This window comes from Odocoileus virginianus, chromosome 3, assembly GCF_023699985.2.
Source record: "Odocoileus virginianus isolate 20LAN1187 ecotype Illinois chromosome 3, Ovbor_1.2, whole genome shotgun sequence".
Taxonomy (NCBI): domain Eukaryota; kingdom Metazoa; phylum Chordata; class Mammalia; order Artiodactyla; family Cervidae; genus Odocoileus; species Odocoileus virginianus.
In genome coordinates, this window is record NC_069676.1 from 45194429 (window position 1) to 45216068 (window position 21640).

The 21640-nt window shown below is 47.1% G+C and overlaps 1 protein-coding gene across 2 annotated transcripts in view; it reads right to left on the reverse strand.

The window, feature by feature from the left end:
* The window catches only part of SPOCK1 (SPARC (osteonectin), cwcv and kazal like domains proteoglycan 1), a 564476-nt gene that overhangs the window by 114130 nt on the left and 428706 nt on the right, over window positions 1-21640 (reverse strand). For both annotated transcript variants that reach the window (XM_070465401.1, XM_020873556.2), the window contains one exon: window positions 8540-8654. In XM_070465401.1, the coding sequence (XP_070321502.1) occupies window positions 8540-8654 (115 nt within the window). The remainder of the gene's footprint in view (window positions 1-8539; window positions 8655-21640) is intronic.

A 21640-nucleotide genomic window follows, 5' to 3' on the forward strand; every position in this document is an offset into this window, starting at 1 on the left:
TGAACTATGGAGATGACAGTAATTAAGGTGGCAAATACAATATAGGAAGAAGGGACAGATATAGGCGAGATCAGGAGTTATATTTTGGACATGTTAAGCCTGATATGCTTAGGAGCACCCAGACGAAATGCAGAAGAGTCATCACATAGTCTGGAGTTCAAGGGAGCAGAGTTGGCAGACTCTAAAAAGAGAGAGGGGTGGTGATGGGGAGGGTCTTGGGCAGGGGGAGAGAGAGATGTGACCTTCCATGAAAACATATCTACAATACAAAAAAAAAAAAAATACAGGGCACAAAACATTGTGTAGAATATGATCCTGGCTTTTGGATGAGTACTATTTTAAAGGGGCTTCTCTGGTGGCTCAGTGGTAAAGGACCCGCCTGCTAATGCAGGAGACCCAGGTTTGATCCCTGGGTCCGCAAGATCCCCTGTAGAAGGAACCAGCAACCCACTCCAGTATTCTTGCCTGGGAAATCCCATAGTCAGAGGAGTCTGGTGGGCTAAAATCCAAGGGATTGCAAAAGAGCTGGACATGACTCAGTGACTTAATAACAACAACATCAAACAGTCTTAAAAGTATATTGAGTGAAGTTGCTCAATCGTGTCTGACTCTTTGCGGCCCCATGGACTGTAGCCTCCATGGGATTCTCCAGGCAAGAATACTGGAGTGGGTTGCCATTTCCTTCTCCAGGGGATCTTCCTGACTCAGGGATCAAACCCAGGTCTCCTGCATTGCAGGCAGACGCTTTAACCTCTGAGCCACCAGGGAAGCCCAAAAGTATATTAGATGTTTACAAAACAAACATCCTTATGTTTCTAAAAAAATAATCGGAAGCCTATGAAGAGAAAGCTAATAGAACTGGGAATATGGGCCACTTTTGCCATAATAATTGGATTTTATATAAGAATGGGTATTAATTTATAAATAAAAAATTATGGCAGAAGAGAGCTGTCTGAGTGAACTATCAAAGACATTAATTTCTAGCACAAGCCTTTATCTCCTTCTCTGGACTCTGCTTATGACTTTGGCCACCCTGCCCCAGTCTACCCTCCTGCGTCTTTTCGCCTGCAGTCAGTTGCAACCAGGAAAGCTTCAGAATAACCAGGAGAACCTGTGGTATACTTTCCCAGAGCCAAACTCACAGAAGAAGAATCTGAGTTCAAAGCCAAAGGCAGTATTTACCTCCAGAGTCCTGACAAGTACGTTTTTCTTCTTGGATGCAGTTGCCAATTTCATTCTCAAGCTTCTTTTTGTTTTTTTTTTAAAAGGTCATGGCATTTATAATAACAAGGCTCTAAAAATTAAATGTACCTTTACATGTTTAATTTCTGGCCATAATGTAGTACTGAATAATAAGTGAGCGGACTTGAATGGTTATGGAAAAGGTTAACAGAAACTGCTTTTAAACTGCAAGTTTGCCAGCCTGGGGCCTTCACCCTGTTACACAATAGGCATTAAAGAAAAATGTTCTTTCCTGGATGCAAAGATAAATCTTCATTTTGCTGGGAGCCTCAGCAGCAGGATGCTTTTAGGATTTTTCCATTGAGACATCACAGCGAGGAAGAACTCTTCATCCCGTCTCTTTGGCACCACATCCTGTTCCCGTTTAAACACATTTCCCCAACTTGACTTGTGATAAGTAATGGAATTAGACAGCCGTCTGTCAACCCGGGACTTTTTTTCCCCCAGAATCCAGCCCTTGGGTTGAAATCACCATTTGAGAAGAGAAAATCATTGTAGACTATTTTTCTACTGTTCCAAATAGCTCAGCTGGAGGGAAGTTGTTATTTCCTCTTTAGCATGCCGTGCTGGAAGGATCTGTGGAACGAAACATGGCCCCACGCTGCCCCCAACTCCCAGCAATGTCAGGCCAGGAAACGCTGACAGCCTCAGAGCCTTCTCCAGAACTCCTGAGGCCAACTGGCTGGACCCACATCCCTGTTCCAAAAGCTAACCTAGTTTGGTGACACTGAATTCTCTTAACTTTAGTGTGTCTGTAAAGCTTTTGCAATCTAGAAAAATGATACTGATGAACCTATTTGCAGGGCAGGAACAGTGATGCATAAATAGAGAATGGACTTGTGGACACAGATGAGGAAAGAGAGGGTGGGATGAATTGAGAGAGTGACACTGACATACAAACACTACCATGTGTAAAACAGACAGCTAATGGGAAGCTACTGTATAGATGACCTAGGGGGTGAAATGGGTTGGGTGGGGGGTGCGGGTGGAAGGGAGCTTCAAGAGGAAGGGGACATGTATATACGTATAGCTGATTTACACTGTTGTATAGCAAAAACTAACACAACATTTTTAAGCAGTTATACTCCAATTAAAAAATAACATAGAGAAAAATTAAAAACAAAAATAGCTAACCTGTGACAACAGAAGCAAAGAAGGAGTTGGCTTTAGAGATGGTGCTATTTTCTCAACTTCCTCCTCCAAAGGTTGGGGGTGGGGTGGGAGAGAGTCTACAGAATGCCTTCCAAACCTGGCTGCTTGTGGGAACTGCTTGTGCAGTGACATTCTTTGCCTGATGGTTCACACTTCAAGATTCAGACAAGTGACATCAGACCCCGGAGAAATAACTAACTCCTGCCAAACACAGCTATAGACCCTCAGCCGTCTTCAGGCTGAGGCCTTGGCTGGCTGTCACCTAAGTGAGCACACACGGCGGGGAGAGAAGGGAGGACAGAGGCACAGCCCACGAGTGAAGAGGCCCAGACCTGACCCCACCCACACCGAGCCACCCTCTGAGCTGAGGAGAGATGCGTTCTCTCTGGAGACTCCCGGTTTCCTTGTGGAGTGAATGGAAACTGAACAATGGTTGCTGGTTCCAGCACTCTCTTCCTGCAAATGTGATCTGAGGTGGTAAAGCATAAAAATGCAGTCATTTTAGGGGAGGTCGAAGGCCCCACCCACTCGGCTTTCCCTGGTCCCTGTGTGGAAACCTGAGGCACCTTCGAGGAACACCAGGGTCCCCTCAAGATGGTGTGAAGGAAGTTAGGGGAGATCTCTCCTGACCAGATACCTACAACCATGAAATGTTCCTCTCAGCCAGGAGGGAGCTCTGAGTCCCTCCTCCAGAGAGAACGAGGCTGTGGAGCCCAGGCCAGGAGAAAGGGCTGTCTCGGTGACGAGGGGAGGGATGGAGTCAGGGTGGGGACAGGAGCAGATGTGGAAGGGGGCTAGTTTAAAAAAAATGTATCTTCAAGACTGTAAGTGGAAGAGTTAAGGCTATTTTAGCCTTAAAATTTCAACCACTGTAAAAAAAAAAAATCAAGAAATGAGTGTTTCAGACATTCCTCATATTCTTCACTGAAAACTGAAGAAAAAGCAGCAAAACTCAGAACTACAGTTATAACATTAGATGTGAGAGGCAACTTCCTAGCTGGGCTGGCTGTTGGGCGCCAGAAAATACTGATAGCATGTAGGGCCCTGTGGGGCTCTGGCACAGGTCTCTCTGTGTCTCCTACTTCTTTGATTACAGGAAGCAGCCTTCATTCAGCCTCCATAACCTTCCCTGAGTTCCAATGGGCAGATTCAAGCAGTAAAGTTAATTAGACAGGAGGTGATGCAAGACCAGGGAGAAACAGTCAAGAGCACCTGTGGGGCTAGGTCCTGTTTCCCCATCAATGGATAGACAAAATCTGTTGAGCTGTTGTGCAGATACTGAAAGCCCCTCCAAGTGGGAGAAGTTGACGATTAACAATGGTATGCTGCCCAAAACCATGTAGATCCCAGACAAGCTGAGCCTGAAAGTTGATGATGCTAACTCCTACTTACCCCACCACCAACCCATCAAAAGAATGTCCACGAGCTGATCATGCCCTCTTTGAACAATTACTATAAAACTTCTCACTATCTTCTTCAAATTGGGACACACCGTTTTGAGAGTATTAGCCAGCTGTGACCCCCTCTGCCTGGCAAAGCGATAAAGCTATTCTTTTCTACTTCACCCAAAACTCTGTCTCCAGGATTCGATTTGTACAGAGAAGCTGAGCGTTCGGTATCAATACCAGAAAAGACAGGGGAAGGATCTTTCCTGAGAAACTCTTAGAGATGGTACAGAAACCCAGGCTTAATGTGTGGATTTCAATCTCATCTCCCTCTTTTTAATTTTTCCCTTCCTATGGACAGTCATTACCCCATACTCCTGTGGTTGGTTTGGCATCATAGAGATGAGAGATAAAGCAATTAAATAACTTGGCCAAGGTCATGAGGCAACTGAGAGATGTGAAAGGAAATATTTAGAGGTACTAAAGGATGACTCCACCTTCTACCATCCCCTCAGGAGCCACATCAAAGAAGAGATGCCAGAAAAAACAGAGAGAACACAAAACTCAAAGATTTGTTTTTGACTTCCTAAAAACATTCTCGAAACCAAATCTGATCAGACAAGACACTTTTGACTTGCAAGAATGGGTTTGCTGTAATTCAAACAGCCAAAGGCTGAAAGAGGCACAGCAAAATCAGAAAGAGGGTGAGTTAGATCCTGGTCCCGCAAACCTTGGATGTTCACACCCAGTACTGGTCACAAGTAATGGGGTTGCAAGAGGTCATATTTAGGGAAGGAGAAGCACAGGCAGAGACTGCTGTGTCCCCAAGAAAGTTCTGCCCACCACAGCACTTTCCTGTCTCCAAAGTCACCTCTGGGTCCTAGGCAGGAAGAGGTGATCCTGAAACCTTTGGCAGCTGGAGCTCCACAACAAAGAGCACCCGTGTCTTGCTACTAATGAAGCCCATTCTGAAACCGGTCTTGTAAAGACGTCTTCTGCATGGAAGAGAAATGGTTGCAGGGCAGATTCGAGATGTCTTGAGAGAACAAACCCATCACAGCCTTTCCTGACATCAGAAGGTCATATAAGGACATCCTCAAGCTTTGTGTGGCCCTGAAAGGGGCCAAGGAGGGGTGGTGAGAGGATGAGTGAACCAAAAAGTGTAGGACTTAGAAGAAAGAGGACTCAGTGTGACTTGAATGAACATGTGTAGCAGATGTCACAGAGAAGGTCTCAGAACATCTCTCCTTGGCTACACCGAGGGTGAGCATTGCTGGACCACTAATTAAAAATAGCAAAACCCCAGAGAGGTAGACGCCAAAGAAAGAGACACACCAGGAACCACCTCACACCCATACGGTCGCTCATAAGCCCCCATCCCAATCCTACTTTCTAGAGTTGAGATACAATCCCAAAATAATAGAATTTACCTGGAAATGACTACACTAATGTTTATATTACCAGAAGAAACCAAGGTTCAAAACAGGGGAGGTTGAAAATAAAGTATCATTAACAACAATAATGCCACATTTTTGATATGCCTGTATTTGTGAGATGATGAAATGTCATTTCTGTAATAGGCACAGACACAAAAAGTGCTCCTGACACCATTCAGAGCCACAAACTATCTCATGGACAGAGTGGCCTGTGACTGCTACTCCCACCACATGCAGCTTCAGAGAGGGGCGGCTACCAGGTTAAGGAAGGTGGGTAGATGGGCATGCCCCTCCACCCTCCACCTTGACAGCCAAATGGCCAAATGAAAGCTGCCCTTCATTTCACCTCTGACCCCTCTTGGGCACCCATTCCTTTTTTTTTTTTTTTAATTTATTTTAGTTAGAGGCTACTTACTTTATAATATTGTAGTGATTTTCAACCTAGATGTCCATCAACAGGTGAATGGATAAGAAAGCTGTGGTACATATACACAATGGAATATTACTCAGCCATTAAAAAGAATGCATTTGAATCAGTTCTAATGAGGTGGATGAAACTGGAGCCTCTTCTACAGAGTGAAGTAAGTCAGAAATAAAAACACCAATACAGTATACTAACACATATATATGGAATTTAGAAAGATAGTAGTGATAACCCTATATTCAAGACAGCAAAAGAGACACAGGTGTATAGAACAGTCTTTTGGACTCTGTGGGAGAAGGCGAGGGTGGGATGATCTGAGAGAATAGCATTGAAACATGTATATTACCATGTATGAAACAGATTGCCAGTCCACGTTTGATGCATGAGACAGGGTGCTCAGGGCTGGTGCACTGGGATGACTCAGAGGGATGGGATGGGGAGGGAGGGGGGAGGGGGGGTTCAGGATGGGGAACACATGTAAACCCATGGCTGATTCATGTTAATGTATGGCAAAAACCATTCCCTCTTCTTTATCCCAGTTGCCACAACCTCAGTTCAGTGCTCACTGCCTGCCACAAACTATTGTGAGAGCTACGTGGAAAGAATCGTCAACTCAAAGGAAAAAGTCAGCCTTCCCTTGGCTGATTCTGCTCCAGGTAGAATATTCTTCATTTAAATGTTTCATTTCACATAATGATCCTGGAGCTCTATCAGTGCCCTCACTGCCCGTAATATGCCCTTGTCCTCCAGGGAAACACAGATCAAATCTGTATTAAATAGTTAAGCACCCTCTCCTAATAGAGGATTATACTCTCCTGCATTAAACTATTGTTGGATATGTACTAAATTAACTACAGATGTTCTGTCTTATCACCAGTAGGTAGTTCCTACTTTCCTGCATGCTTATATAAAATATTTGCTTTAAATCACAGCATAAATTGGGTCTCTGACCAAGAAGGGCAATCTCAGAGCCTCATGGTAAGAACTGTGCCCAGTTAGTACAAGTAACAGATGCCTTTCTTGCTACAGGCTTCAAAGGTGATATTTCTTAGACGATAGCTAAATGATACTAGAGACTGAGAAGGCAGTTCCCATACTCTGATGACTTCATTAAAGCAAACTGTTGACCCAAGGGTCAGTGGAACAAAAAATAATTATACAAGACTGCAGGAACTAATGAAGGATATATAATTTTGATCATTGGTTTTAGAATATTGCTGGTATTATATTTTATGGTTCTCTTTTCTGATAATCATATAATAAAATCCTTATGCTTTCTTCCTGTCCTATTCTCACTATTAACCTAATGGTTACTTTTACAAACATTTGGAAATGAAATACTTTCAAGTGGTAATCCTGTTCTTACCAGCCTCTCAGAATTCTACTTTTAATGCCAATGCAGTTACTTGCATAGGTTTGATAAGACTTTGTTCCAATTTTCACTAGTAAGTGACTGAACAAATAAGTGGCACACCCAAGGCCATACCTGGCAAGTCATACTTGAGAACGAATCTCATTTAATCAGATGTGACAAGCCCACCATGAAGCAACAAGGGTTGTACTTTGTTTAAAGAACTACAAAGCCTTCTCACAGAAAACTATAGGCAAATCACAGAAATGACTTCCTTGCATCAGTTTCCTTGTCTCAGAACAGAAAAGTAAATAACAGCAATAAAGAATATATTTGAAATAAGAGGTTATGGAGACTTCCTAAGAAGGGTCTTAACACATCTCAAAACAGAAGTTAATCTTACGGATTTTGCCGCTTACCACACAGGGCTTTGGGTTTTCTGACCAAAGTTCAAGGAGGCTTACATAGATTAGTTAACATTTCTTCCTGGAGTTCTATAAATGATCAGGTCAAAATGCAATGAGATTAGCCTTTTGGTAACTAACAGTAATCTACGGAGATGATTTGTGACCCCAGTGTTTCATGGTTTACAATGTCCTACATCCTGGGTTAAACTTCCCCAAAAACCTTGTAACACAATATTCCCTCAGTTACCATGAACAAATTTACACTTCGACATCTTCATCCCTGTGCCTTGGCGAAGACAGGACAGCTTAGGAAGAGGCAAGTGGATAAACACTCACATCCAATTCATCTTCCTCCATTACAAATAGCTTCGGGCTTTAGAACACACGTATGTGCAGGCATGCATGCACTCACACACAGACGTCTAACATTGTTCATGGTACAGCCAGCTACAGCTGAGAAAGCCCGGCTCCACAGAAGGCAAGCTTCTATCTAGGTTTCATTACAGAAGGCTTTTAAGGGACTGAGCCCAGTGGGACAACATTAATTTCTACATCATGAAAACATTCAGATAGGCCCGACCTTTCCCGCCCCTCTCAGCCATGGAAAGGGAACCACAGCCCCTGGGAAGTTATTCTCCTTCCATCCATCCCTTGGCTCTGTGCCACATGCCCGGCAGAATATATTCATAGAGAAATGCTTTTGCCAGTAGTGGGGGGCCTACTATTCACCGTCATGACATCTCTGCAGTCTATGTTTTGAAATCTGGCTTTCAGAAGTTCAAAGGATTTAGAGATGAGAGTTCAAGGAAGACCAAGGCACACCCAGGGCAGGCCTGGTCTTAACGCTGAAACCCTGCCCTTCCTACACCATAGCCAATTTGACCTCTAGAAAGAACCTAATGCGTATCTTGGTCTAACAGAATTATTTTCAAAGATGCCCAGTTCTTCTATCAAATAGAGGTTGAAGGTGGCTCAATTTGGAGTTCCTAAATGAAACTGGAGTACCTGCCAAGCACACCCATCTCGCCAGCCCAAACTAGATCAGCTCTGTTAAAGGCTGGATTCCTGGCGTCTGGGGCAGCCGTTGGCCACATCAGGCCACGCTGACCACCCAGTCCCCCTTCAGTGTGATGTCCACTCACCATTCTTTTCTGCCTTGTGTTTTGGCGGCTCAGCCTCTGGGAGACATGGACACGGCCCGTCACAGAGGGTGGTGAGACTTTTGCCGGTAGAACAAGCATGGAACTCCAACTTGCACTGCAAAAGACAGACAGAACAAGCCGTAAGAACACTGCCAAGTAGACCCCTCCTCAGCCTCCTTGGGAAACAGCCAGTGCCCTTCTAAACATGATTAGGCTCACAGAAGCAGAGACAAAGCAAAGGTGAGTGCATCTCTGTTAAAGGTCTCAATGATAGAACATTAACTAAGAAATGGCTTTTTATGTTTTCCCAAATGCATAAGATAAATGTCTAAAAACACTGCACGGGGAGGCTTACTTTTAATAAGTGGTTAACTCAACCATAACTGTCTATGCGAGTATCAGTATAAATTTAATACCTGTGGTCCACAAACACAGAGGGCTGAAGGCTGCTCCGCCATGTCGCCTTACCCCCACTATGGAGGCTCTGTCTGTGCAGCAAGCCTAGACCCACTCAGCTGCCCAGGGAGCAGGGAGGAACAGTAACAGTCTACTTAGTAAGTCTGGATGCTGTGTGTGAGGCCTAGCCCTTTCCCCCAGGAGCAACTGAGGAGCGATGCTTTTGCTTCAACCATCCAAAACCTAAGTTTGACACAGTCTTTCCCCTAGAGGACACCTGTGGCTGTCTAGCCTAGGACTGAGTGGAAACACCCACCATATTCCAGGATTCAAAACTGGAAGCCCCAAACACATACATCCTCTTGGCAATCCCTTCATCTGTAGCAATGGGAGTATTTTGGCCACTCTCTGCCAGCTGTTTACTCTTAAGTCTCAATTGATTTAGAACAAGAGGATAGAAGGATATCATTTACAGATGTAGAAGACCACAACAATTAACAGCATTTTATTATCTCTACATTATGGTTTAAGAAAAGGAGACTCAGATGCTAAATAACTTGTGAAAGATCATGACATTCACAACCCAGGATTCCAAACCCTGTCTGACTGACTCCAGGGCCAAGCACGTTAACAGTCCCCATCACTGTATCTGTCACGTGAAGGGCCCGAGAGAACAGACGGTCTGCGTTGCACTCCATGTGTGGTTAATTATGCAACTGTGCTAGGAGCCTGGGTCTCAACTAAGGGTTTCCTTCCTTTTTCACCTGTAAAATTCTCTAGATCAAGGCAGTATATAATCAGTCTTTGCAAAGGCCCAGGGGCCCAGAACCACGTTGGTATCTGCTGCAGGTTCAAAGGAACGGGAGGTAGGCAGAGGGGACGGAGCACCCACTGTGCGTGTAGCGCTTATCAGGTGCCACGGGGAATCTTTTAAAGGGGAGAAAAGAGGAGATATGGTCCTTGCCCTTGGAAAACACAAATGCATACCTTTCAAAAGGCCACCAGTGTTTGCAAAGTAACACATGAGTGCAGATGAACCCTGGCTCCTTGTGAGCGGATGGGCTGTTCAGTCCCCACACCGATTTCACACCAAGGAAGGAGAGAGGGTTTCAATCTGCACACACTGGAGTCACTCTCGTGTAACTCCTCCTGTCCCCCACACAGTCACCTGAGACCCTGCAGAGAAAGCACAATGGACAAGCCAACAGGGGCAGGCTTCCTCTCAATGCAAGGCTTCCTTCTGTGCACACTGCTGGGTGTTTGGTACATGCCCGGTTTGGTGGAAGGCATGTTAGGGGCCATGTGAAAGGAAGCCATGACCCAGGCCACAAATGTCAACTGACAATGAAGACGCAAAACACGAGCACAGAGAAGGAGCAAAAAATGAGCAACCTTATAGAGCCGTAGACGTGACTATAAGGGAAGGAGGAATATATGTGTGTGTAGGGATGTGGCACTAAAGAGCCTCCAGGTATGGGACGTGCCTACAGGTGGTCCAGATGGACAGAAGGGGTGCCAGGAGGAACACTGTAAGTTGGCAGGTGGGTCCCCAGGGTGAGAAGCTTCTTTGTAACTAGCACAGCCTGTGTGCATACGCCCAGGGCTAGAGGTGAAGACCGGGCTTCCCCGGTGGCCCAGCAGTAAAGAATCCACTGCAGTGCAGGAGCCATAGGAGACACAGGTTCCATTCCTGGGTCGGGAAGATCCCCCAGAGGAAGGCATGGCAACCCACCCCACTGTTCTTACTTGGAGAATCTCACGGATGGAGAAGCCTGCTGGGCTCCCATCCATAAGGTCGCAAAGAGTCGGACATGATTGAAGAGACTTAGCACAGCACAGAGGTGAAGACCACTATGGCCAGCTCTACTTTCTGCTCCTCCCCTGGGCAAGCTCCCCGTAACAAGCCTCAGGTTCAGGCTAGGGATTCTCATACTATTTCTCAACAGAATCCCTAAAGCTAATTTAGAGGAACAAATACATTTTTTACATGTAAATTTATAAAGTCAGAAGTAGTACAGTGACTCCCTCTAAAGCCTTATCATACTGTGATTGCAACTGCCTGCTTGTGCCTATGATGGATGGTAATCCTCTTCCTAAACATTCTCTGGCCTTCCCAAAAGACAAACCTATACTTTATTCAGTGCCTTATGTCATGAAAGCTGATGGGGATAGCATCAACTGTCCATTAAAGCTCCATGGTGACAGCGGTCCTAGCCATATGACTGTCTTTGGCCAGCGGATTGTGAGTAAGGAATGAGATTTCCCAGCTGGCACTTGTGGTAAAGAACCCCTGCCAACGTAAGAGACACAAGAGTCTCAGGTTCAATCCACCGGTCGGGAAGATCCTCTGGAGAAGGGCATGGCAACCCATTCCAGTATTCTTGTCTGGAGAATCCTACGAACAGAAAAACCTGGAGGGTTACAGTCCATACAGTTGCAAACAGTTGGACATGACTGAAACGACTTAGCACACATACACAAGCCAGGTTTGAGCAACAGTCAAAGAACCACTGCTTGGTTTCACCTCCTGCTATTTCCATCTATTATGGAAACAGCACATGCCCCATAAGGGCTGCTCCTTCGGTCTGGGCCCCAGACGGCAGAGGACATGGAACAGAGCTGAAGCTAATCCACAGCTCATACACAACACGAACAAGGAACTAATGCTTGCTGTAGAAGCCACTAGTATTTGGGAATCACTCATATAATTTATCCAAAGGTGACTTTCCACTAGACCCTAAAGTATATAATGACAGGGGAAAGTCTTAGTCACAGTCTTATCCCTGACTTGATGTGATGAAACATATATAGCCCAGGCACATGGCAGGCGTGCAGTAAATAGCTGCTGAATGACAAAGGCAGATGGAAAGGGGGGTCTGGCTCGCTCTGTAGCTCTGTTCCAGCCACCAGGAGCCACCAATCTGCCTGCACAAGGAGTGCAGGTGCCGGAGCTCAGCATCCAAGGTGCTTGTCGTGAACCATCACTGACCTTCCATGCTTCTGTCCTCTTTCTGAGCTCCACACTTAACACTCCGCCTTTCAGCCCCCTGCTCATACCAGTCCATCACTGGAGTCACAATCCATCTGCTTCCCAGATACCCAGAACAACTGCTCCTCGATATAGCCTCAGCGGGCCCAGGGACTCCAGCACAGTGCGATCCCAGCACCACGGCTTCCATTGCAGGCCCCGGCATCCTCGCCTCCACAGCCGCCCAGAGTCTCAGCGTGTGCAGGCAGCCGGGTCTCTTCCCTGACTCCAGGAAGGGGCCACCAGAGAAAACAATATTTATCTGCAGTGGTGAAAATGCATGCTTCAAGGACACAGATCTGCCTTTTATCTTCCAGAACAATATGTGGCATTTAAATGAAGCTCAAAAGGCTATAATTTCATTTTTTTATAAAGCTCGAAATGTGCTATTTAGAGATATGCAATGTATGTGGTAAAAGCTACTTTAAAGAAGCGGGGGTGTTGACAGATACCATCAGGACAGGGGTTCCCTCCAGGGAGGAGGCCGAGAACGGCATCAGACAGGAGCCCACAGCAGCCTCGCGAACACTGGGAATGGTTTATTTCATAAGCTGGGTGTTGGATTTTAAGGCTTTTTTAATAGGCATGGCAACATATAAATAATACATACATGTCTGTATGTCAAGTACATTACGATAAAATATAAAACACAGTTTATAGACTTCTATCAAGGTAATGACCAACTATAACCATGTCTCTGGAGGAAGCTGGTTAGGAGAAGGAGGTGAGAGCACGTGTGTGGTGATGCCCCCCGGGATTATCTCTAGGCAGGACATCCTGTGGCCGGTAACACAGGCACCTCACTCATGCTCCCTCCCTGCAGCTCCTCTCCAGGTCACAGCCCTGGAGTTACCCACCAGTCACTTACCTTGTCCCCTCTCCCCCAGGTCCTTATTATGGAAGAAAAGATATAGAAGCCAGAAGGGGATCATTGTGCCAGCTTTACCCAGGGAGAATACAAAACCCTCACAGCCAGGGCTTCCCATTAGACTGCGCTGTGCACCATACCTAGGGCCTTCACTCCTCCACTCCCTCTTCCAGCCAAGAGACCTAGGAAAGTTCTGGTCCACAGACCACCAATCACAGGCAGAGAAAAAATGCGGACGGGGGTGGACCGGGCAGAAGCATCCCGGGTCTGTGCACACAGAGATTCTGGAGACACAAGGCAGGTATACACCACCCCGTGAATATAGACCTGCCAAGAAAATGGGAGTCAGGAGGAACAAAGGCACATTGCCTGGCCAATACAGGGATTCTGCTCCTGGCTGTAAAGATGAACCTGATCCAAGAGATGCCAGGCTCTAACATACCAGGAAAAGTGCGATGTTCCTGGGAAAGGGGCAGCGGGAACAGAAAGCAAGGGAATGGAAGGATCTTCCTGTGGGTATGTGGGAAGGGAGAAATAAATGTCCTCCAACAACACAGGGACATCACTAGCTCCTGCCCCACCTCAGGACCACATAGCAAGTCTCAGCACTCCCACACCTTCCGCCTCACAGTGTTCTCCCAAGCAGGAGTTGAAAACTGGCAAAATTATGGATGATGGATGGTGCTTTCTCAGCAGTATGGACTTGCTCAGGAAGCTTGGGCCCACGTCTTCCATATGTGCCTTGCAGGTCCAGAGGATCCAGGCAGCCAGCATGTCCCACCCCATCCCACCTCAGATGGGCTGTTGTCCTGCTTCAAAACGGGATCTGCAGAGCTCCAAGTTAAACAGGGTGGGCTGTGAGTCTACTGCTTAGAGTCTGCAGCCTGAAGGTGGCTTCTATTAATAAAAACAAACTGAAAAATGACATTCTTGGAAAGTGACACCCATAATTCCTCATTTTAGGGAAAATAATTTTGGAGTTGGAGGAGAGAAGAGGAACAGACAGGTATAAATAAAGTATATGGAGTGGAGAGCAACTTAGTCAATCCAAGTTCACAAAGAACTGAAGACAGAGGGGCTTCCTGGAGCTCGTCCATCACACGGGGAAAGAACACAGCTTAGTAAATGTAGAGTGACCACCAGAAGGTCACCAGGGTCCAGTTGGGAGAACCTTTCCAGTCCTGGCCAACACTGGGAGCTGGTCTGAGCAGAGAGGACTCACGACTCTCCCTCTGAGGGGTACAGCTTCATACCTAGGACTGCGGGTTGAATTACATCCCTTACGTTGGTCCCTCATGTTGGACTCCTAACCCCTAGTATCTTACAGAGTGGCTTATTTAGAAATACATAACAGAGATAATCATGGTTCAAATGCAGTCATTAGAGTAGACTCTAATCCAATCTGACTGGCAAGCTTAGAAGAAGGGGAAATTGGACACACACAGAGGAAAGATGATGTGAGGGGTCATGCAGGGGGAGGGGGCTATCCACAAGAAATGAATGAGGCTGCCAGACGCTGGAAGAGGCAAGAGACAGCCTCTCCCTGGCAGCCACAGAAGGAACCAACCTTGCTCACACCTTCATTTCAGACCTACACCTCTGGGACCATGAGATGATAAACTTCTGTTGTATACGCCACCCGACTTGTGGCACTTCATTACAGCAGCTCTCATAAACTAACACACCTTCCATCCAGATGTTTGAAAAGAGGCCCTACAGGATGGATCACCTTGTCTTAGGTTCATAAAGTGCAGAGCTTGTGCCAAGATGGCTCAAATCTCCTAAAAAGAAAGAAAGAAAAACATGGACCAGCAGCCTCAGGATGTGGGGCAGTTGGACATAAAGAACTTGGCCAATGTATCAGCTGAGACTTGGGCCTAGAAAAGAGGAAATATGAAAAATTCATGGTTTTATATTGATTTCATGATAAAGCAGCTAAATAAGTCATCAGCCTTAACTATTGAAAGAAGCAGAGTTAAAGACATGGGAAATAAGTTAAGGACTTTAATCAGAGTAGCAGAACCCATATTTCTACAAACACAAACAAAAAAATAAATACAAACCCCAGAAGCTTCGAGACCCCTTGACTTGGTAGAACACAATTGTCTTTCTCAATCATCACAGTGAGAGAGAAGATGGAAGAAGAGCCAGAGATTTTCACAAATGGTCAGAAATATTCAAAATGTTGACCTACTTAAAAACAAACGTGCTAGCAGATTTCCTAACCAATCTTCCTTTCCATTTTACATAACACACCAAAACGTCGGAATGAGTGAATGTTTTCCCGCAAATGGCCAGTAAATCTCTCTCCTCTGTGATGTGTAAAGCAAAACTAATAACCTCTCTCTGGTTCACTGCTCACGCAGGCCTCTGCCAGGCACATTCTCCACCACACCACACTCTTCCTGTTGCCTCACCCGCTTTGGGTATTATTTTTAACATTTTATTTAAATTGCTTTCTCTACTGTATTTCATCAACCTCTCGTCTATTTTTAAACCAGACTGTTGACAGTTCACAGTTGACAATTTTGTTCACAGTTGATGAATTCTGATTTGTTTTTATTCCCCCAAAATCATGTCAAGGAAGTGGGGACGGATAATCTTCCAGCTCTGCTGGCTTTTGTAACTGGATGCCAAGAAAGAGGCAGCTGATGGCACACGTTATCCCAGGGTCAAGAAACAGCCATCCTCTGTCCAGGATGGGAATGTTTCTGGTCACCTGGATGGAGCAGCAAGAAATGAGGGGGAGGGGCTCTGATCTATACCAGTTGGAACTTTACCAATCATGCGTGCATGTGTGTGTTCCTTCTTGTATACCACAAATTCCCTTCATTGCCTGTGGGGAGTCAGGGTCCACTCTAGGCTCTGAACCAATGGGACAAAGGGCCTGTTCTCATGATGTTTACGGGGCAGGTATGACGAGGGCTATGGAGGATACACAAGAGAGTAAGAGATAGACAGTAGCCGGGAGGGGATGGTACATTATATGGGTGACCAGAAAATCAGGCCAGATGACACCTGGGCAGGGAACAGAATAAAGTGAGCCAAGTGGCTACTGTCGAAAAGGGGTTTCAGGCAAAGGGGAGTGCAAAGGTCCTGAGGAGGAAGAGGCTGACAGCTCTTGAGAAACAGCCAGGAAGACAGTGAAACTGGAGAGGCGTGAGCAAGGCCAAAATAGCAGGAACCAGCTCCACTGGGCTGAGGGCGGGCCTCCGCGAGAGCGCCTCTGTGTGCAGGACTCAGCTTGCAGATCTCACTCTGTCTCTGTCTCCCTCTCTCACATACACACCCACCCACACACATATACACTCACTATAACACACTTTCTCATACACACTTATCTTTTCTGAACTAAGAGTTCCAAAGAAGGCAGAACCTGAAACTTTCAAACCAAGTTGCTAAAAATACGAAAGAAAAGCTCTTCTTTACAGAAGAATGCCAGCTAAATAAATTTAGAAGGAATGCTGGAATTAGCAAATAATCATTTTGCAATCCCCGCCCCCACCTCCAGTGTAATAACGGAGTCAGGAAGGAATCATTTGATGTTTGCTAAAAATATTGGGTGAAAGTCTCTGGGGATATGACATTCACACAGTCTCCAAGTGTCACCCCACAGAATACCCAATTACAAGTGTACATTTTTCAATAAACATTTGGCAGCTACCTCCTAACAAAGGGACCAAGGGGCCAATTTAGTGCCACTAGGAGTGGGACCACCTGGCATACATCTCCTGAAGTGCCTCAAAAGGAAACAATAACAGTGTCTTTGAAGTTTCAGTGCCAACAAATGCCTAACTTGAATCTATTCATTAGAAACCAAGTCTAAAATTGAGGACATTTTATAAAACAACTGCCTAAATGCTCAAAAAAATTAAACAAACAAAAAACCCCTGGAGAAGGTTCTTGTTCTAGAAGAAATTAAACAGATGAAACAAAGCCAGTGAGTGAGACTTGATTGGTTCTTGAATAATAATAATTATACAAAGCTATAAAAGGCATCCTGGGAAAATGCTGTGATTGTAATGTGGATTATATGTTAGGTGATGCTGAACTATTGCTCTCGTAGGTGTAATAATACCTACCAATGTGCTCATATAGGAGAATGCCTGTTTATTTTCTTATGAGTGAGATGTCACAGTCTCTACATAGTGCTTCTAAATGGTCCAGAGGAAAACTGTGCATGTGTGAAAAGGAAGAGAGGAAATGGGGCAAAACATTAATAAGTGTCCAATCTTGGCAAAGTGAAGTAAAGGAGAGTGAAAAAGTTGGCTTAAAGCTCAACATTCAGAAAACTAAGATCATGGCATCTGGTCCCATCACTTTATGGGAAATAGATGGGGAAACAGTGGAAACAGTGTCAGACTTCATTTTGGGGGCTCCAAAATCACTGCAGATGGTGATTGTGGCCATGAAATTAAAAGGCGCTTACTCCTTGGAAGGAAAGTTATGACCAACCTAGATAGTATATTAAAAAGCAGAGACATTACTTTGCCAACAAAAGTCCATCTAGTCAAGGCTATGATTTTTCCAGTAGTCATGTATGGATGTGAGTTGGACTATAAAGAAAGCTGAGTGCTGAAGAATTGATGTTTTTGAACTGTGGTGTTGGAGAAGACTCTTGAGAGACCCTTGGACTGCAAGGAGATCCAACCAGTCCATCCTAAAGGAGATTGGTCCTGGGTGTTCATTGGAAGGACTGATGCTGAAGCTGAAACTCCATACTTGGCCACCTCATGAGAAGAGTTGACTCATTGGAAAAGACCCTGATGCTGGGAGGGATTGAGGGTAGGAGGAGAGGGGATGACAGAGGATGAGATGGCTGGATGGCATCACCAACTCGATGGACATGAGTTTGAGCAAACTCCAGGAGATGGTAAAGGACAAGGGAAGCCTGGTGTGCTGCAGTCCATGGGGTCACAGAGTTGGACACAACTTAGAGGCTGAATAACAACAACCCCAAAGACAGGAGTTGTGACAACTTACAACTCTAAGCCAATTCCTACAGCCTTTGCCTTGCTTGGGGTGTAGGTGGAGATGGCGGGGGGTGAGGGTTGGGGGGGTTAGCCTCCAGGGGTTGCACCCCCTCTTCCTGACCCAAACCTGGTGAGGAGATCTGGTGTCACCTCACATGCCCTCAGGCTCTCTCCACTCCCCACCCCTGCCCTCAGTGGTCCAGCTTTATGCTCCCTGTTAATCACACCCCTGCGGCTTCTTGGACTCTCATCAGCAGCTTCTCACCTCTGGGTCTTTCTCCTGCTGTCTGCCCTGCATGGGATCCTCTTAAAGCTAAACACTACTTTAAAATGTCAGATTTCTGTGGGATGTTTCCTCTTTCTGGGATTTGGAGGAGACAGCACAGATGAGGAAGGACTTTCGGAGCCCCCCGGCTCTGCTTCCTGTCAGCCTTGTGCGGAGAAGGCAGACCCATGGGAGGAAGGACCAGCAGGTATGCACAGAAGAGGTGGGACCACGCACAGCCTGGCCAATCATGGTCTGGGAGCAGCAGGGGCCCCAGACCGACAGGGGCCCTGGGCCACTCCCTGCATTACCTCGTCTTCCCCCGGCCTTTGCTCACATGTCACCCTCTCACTGAAGCCTCCTCTCAGTGCCCTTTTAAAACCAGAACTGGCATTCTGGTCCCCTTACACTGTTCTACATGGCCCTTTTAAAACATGAAATCTGTGTGTGTGTATGTGTGTTAGTCTCTCGGTCACGTCTGACTCTGCGACCCCATAGCCTGTAGACCCCCATGCTCCTCTGTCCAAGGGATTCTCCAGGCCATCATCTTGTAATAAACTGCTCAAATTACTTTTTTTTGGCGGCATTCGGTTTTTCTTGCTAGAATGTGCGTTCCGTGAGGACAACTTTATTCACTGTCATATCCAAAGTTCTGAGAACAGTACCTGGCACATAGTAGGTGCTCAATGAAAATAAGCTGAGTACAGGGAAATGAGGGAACAAAAGCAAGGGCCTCTGCATGGAGATGACCGGCAGAGCCACGCCTCCTCCCCAGTCCGGGGTCCTGACTCCGAGTAAGAGCTCAGAGAGTTGACAGGACCCCTAAAGGAGGCAAAACTCATAAAATGACTGAGGTCAGGTTTCCAGCCAGCCCTGTAGGAAATGGGCTCCAAGTAGAAATGAAACCAACTGGTTTAATAAAAATGAAGAGGCATGCTACTTCCCACACCTAAGCACGAGAAGGGAGACTCAGCCCTGCCTTCCTGCTTGCCTGGCTTCATGCCCCCTCCAGGCAGGCCTTCCTGGGCTCCCGCCTCTGTGCCCTGTGCCCTCTTCCTCACTGCCCTGACCCCCGGCACCACAGCCACCTCCTGAAGGACATGTGCCCCAGCACACAGCAAACACTCACCATCTGCCGTTCATTTATGCCATGCACCTCACATAACACTAGGTGAGAACTGGTACTGGTTTTACAGACAAAAAACCCTGCAAGCTGGAGAAAGCAAATGATGGCCTCAAGGTCACCAGGCTATCAATGGCAGCTTCACTCAATCCAGGTCATCCCACCTCCCCCAGTCCCCTGCTGTGTGTGTGCTTCACAGACCCCCACAGCCAGGATGCTGGCCAAGGCGTGCTGGGCATCCCAGGAGGGCTGGATGCAGAGGGAGAGGACAGCAGGAAGGGGAGGATCCACAGTGCGGGAGATGGAGGAACCGGGCTCTGTGAATCGCTGGCCACTTCTCCCTAAATTATGCCAAACGAAACCCTGGCTCATCAACTGCACTGCTGATAGGGATGTTATTCAGAGTCACTTTAAATTATTGCAACTAGCTAAGATGACGCACAGAAGACAAGCTGGTTAGCCAACAGACCTGGACAAGATGATGTGGGCACCTTTCCTTTCTGTTCCAGAAGCTGAAGGCACCCAGGCTTACCTCCCCTGGAGGAATTAGGGCATGAAGCTATTTCATGTTAACTGAGTAACCATCGAGGCACATAAAGGGCCTCTCTCCAGCAAAACACTTTCAGAGGCTGGCAGTCCAGACTGGCCCAGCGGAGGCCTCGAACAAGAGATCAGGCCTTGGAACCTGACTCCCGTCTGGCTGAGAGGCTCCTGGAGAGCAAGAACTGGATGCAGCTTATAGCCACATCCCCTGGGGCCAGACAGACGACCCCCACCTGGAAAGTAGGGAGAGAGGGTTGCTGAAATAATGAACTAATCCTCCTGCCAGGAACTCTAGGTCAGGATCAACCACTCCCACCTTACAGATGAGGAGAAACACAGGTCAGGAGGGTGAGAACCCAGGAAGAATGAAACAGGAGAGGAAGAGTCAGCAGTAGAGGTGGCTGGGCAGAAGCAGAGGCTGGAAGCAAGTGAGGAGAAGCAGGAGGAAGAGGATGGGGCAATGCTGCAAGTCTGGGGAGAAGCAGAAACTTTCAGGGAGGAGCATGGGGTGGGTGGGAGCAGGGCCTCCTTCAAGCATCTCTCCTGCAGCCTGGCCAGCCTGGCTCTGACAGCTCCAGGAGCCCAGATGGGAGGGCCAGCACCTGCTTAAAATAACATGTTCCTACTGCTAGGAATGCTCTCGGTGTGCCTGCCTCCCTAGCTGGCCTGGCTCCCTGGGAGGCTCTGCTTGTGCTAAGCCACTGCTCCCACTCAAGGTCCCCCTAGACCTCTGGGGCAGGGTCCCCCACATGGGACTCACGGGAGGGGATGGGCAAGTCCAGTCGGGGTGTCATCTGATTTCTCTGATGACTCACCTCTCCTGCTGTGATGACAAAGCAGCTTCTGCTCCCAGCTCTGCCTCCCTCGCCCAGTGTAAACCTAGAAGAGACTCTGCCACTCAGAACTCCAGCTGCTTCCTGGAGATGAGAGCTGGAGCAACGTGCATAACCTGTCCAAGCCTCCCCTCCTTATCATGAAACAGAAAGAATCCCCCTCCCTCAAGTGTCAGGAGAGTAGAAAGGACCACTCCAGGATCCCAGGCACTGGCAGCACTCCTGGCACCTGCCAGGACGATAAATCTCTCCTGCCTCCAGGAGCTTCTCCACGCCTGAGTGAGTTCTGTCAAATGCAAATGTGTTCGTGATGCTCCACCCAGCTTACATCCCTTCCTTGTTCCCTGTCATCCTTGGATGAAAATAAAGACTTGAGCACAGCAGAAAAGGCCTCTGGTGATCTACACAGCACCCCCACCACCCTCCACCCCATCCCACCCTGCTACCGCCCCTCTGCCCTCAGACCTTGGCTTCCCTCCCCAGCCGGCCTACTCTGCTCCAGAGTACAGACTCCAGAGTCTACAACCCACATTCCACTGGGGCCCCTCCTTCCCGACACTTTGCTCTGTCTGCAGCCATGCTAAAGCCTGTGGCAGGCATCCCCGGAGGCTGCCGACACCTGTGCCACCCTAGCCCCGGTCTTGCAAACCAGGACGGTCTCTCTCATGAACTCCACAAACTGGGTGCTTTCATTCACCGGTTTAGCTCCAGTACCTAGCAGCGTGTCTAAGAAGCAGTAGGTACTAAATAAACAGTAGATGGGTGAATAGATGCTTGGACAGATGAATGGACGATGGTGGTCCTCCTCCCTATCCCCCCCATCACTCCCACTGCCTGCTGAGCATAGTTAAGCTGCCACCTCTCATCACATAGCTCCAGGCCTTGATGCTCCCTGGCCCCATGAACATCAGGCTGTCTGGTCTACCAGATGCAAAGCTTGGGAGGAAAGGGCCAAAGCTTGGTTCTTTTTCCTAGCCAGAGTGCTCTCCCTGCTTACTGGGGAGTCAGACCAAAGAGCCCCAAATGTTTCACATACTCCCCATTTTCTCCACATGCCTGGATTAAAGACAAG